The sequence below is a fragment of the Hordeum vulgare genome, chromosome 4H (genome assembly GCF_904849725.1).
Source record: "Hordeum vulgare subsp. vulgare chromosome 4H, MorexV3_pseudomolecules_assembly, whole genome shotgun sequence".
In the NCBI taxonomy this organism is placed as follows: Eukaryota; Viridiplantae; Streptophyta; class Magnoliopsida; order Poales; family Poaceae; genus Hordeum; species Hordeum vulgare.
In genome coordinates, this window is record NC_058521.1 from 569,706,310 (window position 1) to 569,715,902 (window position 9,593).

Consider the following 9,593-nt stretch of genomic DNA (forward strand, 5'->3'; position numbering starts at 1 on the left):
GCACTTGAAGCAATTAAATAATCATTCTGAGATAGGCAGCCCTGAGCACATGATTGATGATTCCTCTATGGACAATTATCTTTGGTAAATTTGTAAATTGTAGCAATTTCAAGATGGGCTCAGGGTGTTCTAACTTAGCTTCTCTCTGTACTACAATGTCCCTGAGATTTGGTTGAATCTTGGCTTCGCAATAGCACTTCATTCAGTATACGCATGAATGCAAAATGGGTTATCAGGAACAAAGAATATGATGAGAACACCTGAAGAAATTACAAACCTGTTCGGTGTGACCCCCGCCGTGTCGGGCTTGAGCTGCGCGACGTACACGTTGGTGAGCCCCGTCTCGGCCCCGATGTCGGAGAAGCTCTTCCCGGACTTGGCCTTGGCCTCCATCAGCTTCTGCACCGCCGCCGCCCTCGCGCCGCTGTCCTCCATGGCCGCTCGCGTCGCCTGAGATGTGCAGGAGTGGGAGTGGGAGTGCAGAGGACGAAGAAGAGAGCTGTGAGTGAACTGGCCCCGGTTGCGCCGGCTTATATGGCCGCGCCGGATACGCCATGGGGCATCGGGTGGCGGGCGCACCAGCACCACGGCGGCTATGCGACGGGGAAATTGTCGGCAGTGCCAGTGAGTGGCGGCACGCGGCGGCTATGCGACGGGGAAATTGTCGGCAGTGCCAGTGAGTGGCGGCACGCGGCGGCTATGCGACGGGGAAAGCACACGGCGGGGGTCCTGGTACAGTTCACCGGCACGCGGCGGCTAAGCGATGGGATGTTTTGGTACTGGGCCGGGGAATAAGTGTTTATTGGGTCAGCCCAGCTGAGTTCTATACGGGCCGATTTGGTTCTCTTTGGGCCTTTATCTTGCCCCGCCATTCTCTCGTCCGGACTGGAAACTCAAGACATTCCTCTCCGCGGCGCTCTCCGTTCCTCTCTGGCCCCTCCAGCCTCCTCGGCCACCTGCCCCCCCCTCGCCGCCGATCAGCAGCGCATTAGCTTGGGATCTCGATTTGATCATCCTCCGGGTGAGCCCATACCTTCGCGTTACTCCCCTCCGAGTCGTTTCCGGCGGCACCGCACGCCATGCGCGCCATGTGTTCGCGCAATTGCCTGGCCGAGCTGCTCCGGCGCCTTGGCCAGGTCCAGCCGCGCTGCCCCTCCCAGCTATCTCCCGCGCGCTCCATGACGCGCGGCCGGAGCGTGAACGAGCGGAGCAAGAAGAAGCGCGTGAACGACCTCGAGGTGGTGATCGAGCGCTGCAAGGTGGTCTCCAAGGTGCTCGCCGTGGTGGACGCGCTCAAGGTGGAGGAGGAGCACGTCACCCCTCTCAAGCGCCTCGAGATCCTGCGCCCGCAGCTCGGGCTCGCCAAGCCGCACAAGGTCGCCCACTTCGTGCACAGCTCGCCGCAGCTCTTCGAGGTCTGCCGCGACAGCCGCGGCGTCATGTGGGCCGGCCTCTCGCCGCAGGCTGAGGCGCTCGTCGAGGAGGAGGCACGCCTGCTGGAGGAGCACTCCCCCACTGCTGCAGAGTACGTGACGAGGCTGCTCATGATGTCGGTGCAACGGCGCCTGCCTGTTGACAAGATCGCACATTTCCGGCGTGACATGGGGCTTCCTCATGATTTTCGGACACGGTGGGTGCACATGTTCCCTGAGCTGTTTAGGTTGATCACACTGGAGGATGGCGACTACTTGCAACTTGTTTCCTGGAACACAAACTGGGCGGTCACTGAGCATGAGAAGAATATGGCAGCATTGGCCGGTAACACCGATGCCAATTCCAATGCTAGTACACCAGGCGAGCTCTCACTTCCATTCCAGATGAAGTTCCCACCAGATTTTAAAAGTTACTACAAATTTAGAGGAAAAGCTCATCACTACGTGAAAACCGGCAATACCGAGCAGTTTCAGAAGACAACCTACCTGTCCCCTTATGCAGAGGCAAAAGGTTTGACCCCTGGATCTCACGAGTTTGACAAGAGGGCAGTTGCGGTGATGCATGAGATACTGAGCTTCACATTGGAGAAGAGGCTGGTAACCGACCACCTCACGCATTTCCGTCGTGAGTTTGTTATGCCACAGAAGTTGATGAGGTTGCTACTGAAGCATTATGGTATTTTTTATGTGTCTGAGAGGGGGAAGAGACTGAGTGTGTTCTTGACAGAAGCATATGATGGGACCGAGTTGATTAAAAAGGCCCCGTTGGTAAGGTGGAGAGAGAAGGTTCTTCGACTTACTGGTTACAGAGGAAAAAACAAGAATATTGGAAAAGTTCATGAGTCGTCTGATTCTGAGGATTATTTGCTCGGTGAGAGCTCATCAGTATGTAGTGGTAGCAGCAGTGACGACGACGATGCTGCTAATATATTGCATGTCGAAAGTGAAGATTCAGATGATTTCCTGGATGTTGGCACTCTTACAGATGATGGTGAGATGGATGATGGTGACATGGATGATGCCGGGATGGGTTTCTTTTAGTGAGAAATATGTTGAGATGGTTTTAGGAGATGTAAGTGATTATGCAGAGTCAGTGAAATCGAGTTAGTAGCCTACTAGACTAACATAATGAACACTTCTGTTTTCCCGTTTCCTGAACATGAAGCTCATAAGCGAGCAGGAAGGTTTCATCTGTGAGCTGGTTTAGAGATTTCTTGGCTGATGTTGATGATATTGTGGTCAACGATCCAAACATGGCTGGATCCTCATCAATGCTGCAGGATCTAATAACATCTACCCCCTGTCTTGAGCAACTATGGTGATGATGTTGTTTACCTGATGTCCAAGGTGAACTTTGAATACCAGAAAGCATGGATGATTGGCATTGATATGGAAACAAAGACCTTGCTTTCCACCGATAGATTCCTCTATTCCAGTCCTGCCTACCGTGCATGTTCACTCTCTGGAGCTGGACAAAACTTCAAGTAATTCTATTGGGACTTATTCTTTACCATGTCAGTGCTCGTAGGAGTGCCTGCTCTTACTCTTTAGTTGACCAGTTGTTTTTGTTCAGCTTATGTATCTGTATTGACGTATTTGGACTGGAATATTTTGTTCAGCACCTTTTGTGGTCGCTCATCTACTAGCGCTGGAACCTGAGTAGGAACCATGTGTTTTAATGCACATTTACATGTATGATAGTTTCATCTCAACCAGACTTGTCATAACAGACGTAAGGTTAGCCATATGTATTGCTCTGCAGACTGCCTGCAGCGAGTGGTAATTCCATGCTGATTAGTGTAGTTTTTCGCTTCTACTTGTTGACAGACACTAATACTAAGCCTTCATTTTGCTTTCCCATTTCTTATTTTTCTACATTTCAACTTCATCCACGCTTGCAAAATATTTGCATACAGTTTTTGTTTTTGTTACAGCTGTGCATAATATTTTGCTTACTTTCCCCTCTGCAAAAAAGGGCAACTCGTTGCACCCTTATACCTCCTTAAATATGAAATTATAGAAGGGGCATTTTTTATTTGCAAAAGATGACCATGGTTTAGCTAATTTCCCCTCTCACACCGGCCAGAAAATCCTTCTAGATGCCAGACATGCCATGCTACTGTATTGGCCATCTCTGGCCCAAGCATGCTGGTTATCCTATGTGTGGCATGCATGTAGCTGAAGGGAATCTACTTATCTACCTATATGTGTGAAGATTGAGCAACACAAGTACTATTTCTCATAGTATCTTAAGTAGTAGTGTAGAAAGAGGGAATATTGTGTGTGTTTCTTTCTCATGTTGGCTTCAAGATGGAAAAAGAAGAGCTGTAGCATGCTTATATCCAACTAATTATTGCTGATAAAAGTTACTACCTCTGTCTCGAAATATAACACGTTTTTCTTATATTTTGAGATGGGGGAGCAGTAAATTATTGGCACCTTTGATAATAACTGCGTCTCATTGACAATTTCTAAGCAGAGTCTTCACACATGGGCACTTTTGATCAAGAAGGAAATCTTGAATGAGTAGTGATCTCTCACATCCAAAGTGTGTTGACATATAAGGCTATAATAACAGATGCGTACAAAAACCTATGTAGCGGGGATGCTAAGTTAAGACCTTCGTCAGCCAATTAACAGATGATATCAAGAACTTCATCTTGATCCAATACTTGTAGCCATTGTTGAGCCTAAGCTCAATTGCTCATGATGAAACTCCGACTGTAGACTCCAACTCCTTGAGAAATATTTCTAAGCCCGATTATTTCTATGCTGTTGGTGCTACAGCTTTGCAAGAGTTGATGTGTTGTATTATCAAGCACACACTGTCTTGTTGGTCAGCAACAGCCTGTAAAACTATTGGGCGTATTTCAGGAGTTATTTGGTCCCCTCAGTTCGTTTTGTTCTGTCATCGAGCAAGTCGTAAGTTCTACACTATACATGGTATCGTCTTTTTGTTTTCCTTTTCTTGTTAGAAAGAGGAGTACATGACACACATATTCTTATAAGTTTCAGCAATTTGGCTAAACTGTGGGTACCTGTGAGTTATGGTATTGACTGGCATGTTCCGTTGTTTCGTCTTTCCTCTGTGATGATATGTCATCTCTCTCTCACACACACACACACACAGTGGCCAGCAAATTTCTGTAGATACCCAACATGCCGTGCTACTGCTGTATTGGCCATCTCCTGCCCAGGCATGCTCGTTAATAAGATCGTGAAGGTAGTACTGTGTTTCCCTCTAAAAACGGGGGTGCTGTTTTCTGCTGGATGGAGCTGAAAAGAATCTACTTACCTACCTATAAGTGTCAAAATTAAGCAACAAAAGTACTGCCATTTCTCATGCTAGCCTCAAGATGGAGAGAAGAACAGCTGTAGCATGTACATACAGATCCAACCAATTTTTGCTGATAATTTACATTATTGCTGCCATTGATAAACCCCTATATCCCTGACAGAGTGTATTGCCTTTGATATTTTTTTTTCAGGGAAAATATCACTGGCCGGAAATGTAGTGCATGGAAGGAAGGAATCTTCTCCACCGCCACCACCACTGGCTAGCTCTGGCTCTCTTCCTCACAAGTACTATTTCTCACAGCATCTGAAGTAGTAGTGTAGAAAGAGGGAATATTGTGTATGTTTCTTTCTCATGTTGGCTTCAAGATGGAAAAGAAGAGCTGTAGCATCTACATATCCAACTAATTATTGCTGATAAAAGTTACTACCTCCGTCTTATTGACAATTTCTAAACAGTCTTCAGTTCTTCACACATCAGCACTTTTGCTTTTGATCAAGAAGGAAATCTTGAATGAGTACTGATCTCTCACATCCCAAATGTGTTGACTAATAAGGCTATAACAGATGACGTAGCAAAGATCTATGTAGAGGGGACACTAAGTTGAGACCTTCATCCACAAATTAACAGATGATATTAAGAACTTCATATTGATCCAATGCTTGTAGCCATTGTTGAGCCTGAGGTCAATTGTTCATGATGAAACTCTGACTGTAGGCTCCAACTCCTTGAGAAACCTTTCGAAGCCCGATTTTTGTTTTTGAAACGGAGACAAAGATTGCCTCATTCATTAAATAAGCAGAAGAGAATTGCCCAGTCAATTACGGAAAACCGGGTAAAAACCGGTACAACAAGGGCCAAACCCACTCCCCTAGATTGAAACACTCAGGGCAAAGCCCCTCCTTATCGATGACACGTCGACCTACGGCCAAACAACGCAACTTTGACTCTAAGGAAGAACTCAGTAGGACAAAATCAGGCACGGCTGGCGCCACGGGAGATCGCCGAACGGGCTACCTGCAGCGAGTCATCGTATACCGCAGGACCCCGCCGGAGAAGCTTCGACTCCATAGCAACAAACAAACCGAGGCAAAACCGTGGACACGTCGAAGAGGAGCCGACTACCGCAACCATTGCCGCGTCGCCGGCATCGCTCCCACCATCATCGTTGCCACAGAAGTCTACACGCCACACCCACCACCAACCACCATTCACTGGTCCCGCTCACCGACGCCAAGCTTCCAAGATAAAGCCCCCAAGAGCGAATAGGACACCAAGGCGCTGCCATCTCCGATCACAGATCAAGGTTTCCTTCGGAGAGGCCGAAATGGGCAGATTCATGCAGGAGGGGTGGGAGAACAAGCAATGGTGTCTTCAAGAAGGTCAATGACGGCCACAGCCGCCGCCATCGCTGGTCACGGCATGAGGCCATGACATGGTTTTCACCAAGCTCCACACCACCTCGACCGCACATCATCCCGCATTGGCGTCGACAAGCCACCAAACATCACCACCATCGAAGTTGTCCATCGACGAAGAAGCATGAAGACCCACCGCAGCCAACCGCACCTCGCGGAGACCATCGATGGCCGGAGATCAAATTCGCATGACACGCCGCTGGAGCGCACTTCCTCGTCGTTAAGGGCGTCCGATCCACGCATCCCAAAGACATCCACGCGATGCCAGACCACGCAGACACCCAATGGCCACGCCCCTCATGGCCGAAGCCGCCGCTCGAGCACCGTACAGGCCGCTGGAGCCCCTCCATCATGGGCTCCGCCAGGACTGAACACAAGCCCGATTTATTTCTATGCTGTTGGTGCTACAGCTTTGCCAGAGTTGATGTGTTGTATCAAGCACACACTGTCTCAGCAACAGCCTGTAAAACTATTGGGCGTATTCAGGAGTATATTTGGTCCCCCTCAGTTCGTTTTGTTTTGTTATCGAGCAAGTCGTAAGTTCTACACTATACATGTTATTGACCTTTTTGTTTTCCTTTTCTTGTTAGAAAGAGGAGTACATGACACACATATTGTTAACAGTTTCATCAATTTGGCTAAACTGACTAGAAAATTTTCTTGTACTCCCTCTGTACCGTAATATATGTCGCTGCAGTAGCTAAAGTTCAGCTAGTCCAGCGACATATATTACGGTAGAGAGGGAGTAGATGCCAACATGCCATGCTACTACTGTATTGGCCATCTCCTGCCCAAGCATGCTCGTTAATAAGATCATGAAGGTAGTACTGTTTTGCCTCTTAAAAAGGTGGTACTGTTTTGTGCTGGATGTGTGTAGCTGAAAAGAATCTACTTACCTACCTATATGTATCAAAAATTAAGCAACAAAAGTACTGTCATTTCTCATGCTAGCCTCAAGATGGAAGAAAAAAGAAATAAAACAGCGGTCACAAAACAGGTACTCCCGCTGTTCCTAAATATTCGTTGGGAGACTAGTCCTCCCAACGACAAATATTATGATACAGAAGGATTATTCATTCATCCACCGCCACCACCACTGGCTCTGGCTCTGGCTCTGGCTCTGTTCCTCCGAGAAAACATGCTCACATGGCGATCAGAGGGTATGCTTAATGCGACCACATGGGCGTAGTACGTGCACGGCCGGCCCATATTTATTCCCTGGATGGGTGCAACCATGAATGTTCTTACCGCACTGCAGAAGGCGGATCTCCCCATCCATCCATGCATCCAACCGGCCATACCATACCAATACCAGACGCGCACCTTTCAAGGCCTCGCACGTCCATGCGTAATCACAAGAGCCTGACAATGGCGGTACCGCGGCCAGTTCATCGGATCGCATGAGGCGAGCGCGACATACCGTCGGCGAATCCGGATATTCTCGCCTTTGCCCGCTGATGTCCCATGGATATATATTCATTCATACGGGTTATGGGCTTGGAAGATGGACTGGTACATCATTCTCTCCATGGTTTCTTGTTGGAAGTTGGAGCAAGGAGAGGACAGAGGAGGTTCCTCTTCCATGGAATGGTTTACATACTTGGAGAACGCTTTTATATTATGTATGAGACGGATGGAGTATGATCTAGCAGTGGACCATCGATCGTCGTACGTAACGGGGGCTGGCTGGAAGCAGCTAGCTGCAGCCCGCGGGGAGTGCGGGACACATGCCGGAAAACGGCATTTGCAAATTGCAGCAGTAGTAGGAGGAGTGTCCGCATCCGAAAAATACCAAAACCGTCCGTGCTAATCCCTTTTAAATTGGCGCCTCTTGATTGATTGGATTGGATTGATTGGATCGTAGGCCGTGGACTGGTCTGGTGGTCGAACTGGACGGTGACGGGGTTTCTTTTCTTTCAGTGCGTGATGGCGAGACGGGGGCGCGGATCATGGTCATGAGTTATGAGAGAGGGAGAGGGTCGAGTTTTCTAGTTATGTTTCCAAGTCCAGCTCCCAACGGCGCACAAATATGCGTGTAGTATACTAGAACGATCAATCAATCACGCGATTAAATGGATTTTGGTAGCGAGAAAGTAGTTAGCCGTTGCTGGCCTGACCAGGTTCGGGGTTGCTTTTGGTTTGAAAAATTGCACTACGCAGGGAGTGCCTTGACCCTTTCAAACTGCCAATAATCATCGATTGGGCATGGCAACGTAGTAGAGGGTGCTCCTCCTATTTTCGTAGAGAGGCGTACGGGGACTAGTGGTGAAGGTGCGTGGGTTGGCGCCAGAAGGCTAGACCTGGTTCGCTGACAATGGTGCTGCATGCATGCATGCAGGCTGCTACACCTAATAAAGAGGCCGTCCACGAAATGAAATGAATCTGATCTGATGAGGTGCCTCTTCGCTCTGCCATCACGATTCACGCAATCAATAAAGGTCCGGCTGCAGCTATAGCCCGCTGCACAAATGCCAGATCCAACCCACTTCATCTTCATCCCCGTACTCCTCAAACATAAAAATCCAGATCACCCATAAACCCTTTTTTTATTAAAAAAAACTACTAATACATTTTTTCCGGGGTAAGGGAGTTTTTATTACAAGTTCATAGAGACAGTCGAGAAGTCACAAATCCTCAATACATGGTGAAACCGAACCCATCTATACGGCGGTGGCTCGTTCAGATCGGCTATAAGTGGTCAGCAGATCGGCAACTATATTTTGAGTACGACTATTTTTCTGAGAAAAAAAACTCCTTACTACCAAGAAGATCCTTAATCTCAAGAACTAACCGACCATACGTCGAACGAGTCAATCCATTAGTAGACAGACTAGAAAGAGCTTCAAAAGAGTCTGACTGAAGAACCACTCGAAGGTTGGAGTGTTAAATCGCTAACACCATGCCTTGCATGATTCCATGCAGTTCCGTTTCCAACGGGTCATTGCAGTGGGAGATGAATAGATATGCCGCAAAAGTAATCACTCCTTTATCGGTGTCAAAATCGCCGGATCTCGGGTAGGGGATTCCGAGCTGTGGACATTGGATCATGGGTTACAAGAGATGAAGGAGACAGTGTTTATCTAGGTTCGCGTCCTCTTGAAGAGGTAAAACCCTACGTCCTGCTTGATTATATTGATGTGTATGAGAATTACAGAGTTGAACTACCTCGAGATCGTATGAGTTAAAACCCTAGATGAGTCAACCTGTCTATGCGGATGAAACCCCCCGATTTATATAGGCCCCAAGGGTTCCTAGGGTTACATACAATCGACCTCCAACCGGGGACAGATGCGCCGATCTAGCCTACTCAACTTGAACGACACGCTAGTTTTCGGAGCCTTCCTTCTTGAACACAAGGTCATTACGTAGTCCGGTCTTCAATAATATAGCCCATTAGGTCGGCCTATAAGAGATGGGCCAACCGTCTAAGGACCCCTTAGTCCCATA

The 9,593-nt window shown here is 48.0% G+C and overlaps 1 protein-coding gene across 1 annotated transcript; it reads left to right on the forward strand.

Moving 5' to 3' along the window:
- The first annotated feature begins 279 nt into the window (after window positions 1-279).
- On the forward strand, window positions 280-3,235 carry LOC123449619 (protein WHAT'S THIS FACTOR 1 homolog, chloroplastic). The gene has a single exon (XM_045126900.1). It carries the CDS (start codon window positions 1,080-1,082, stop codon window positions 2,472-2,474), a length of 1,395 nt encoding a protein of 464 aa, XP_044982835.1. The 5' UTR covers window positions 280-1,079; the 3' UTR covers window positions 2,475-3,235.
- The last annotated feature ends 6,358 nt before the right edge of the window (window positions 3,236-9,593 follow it).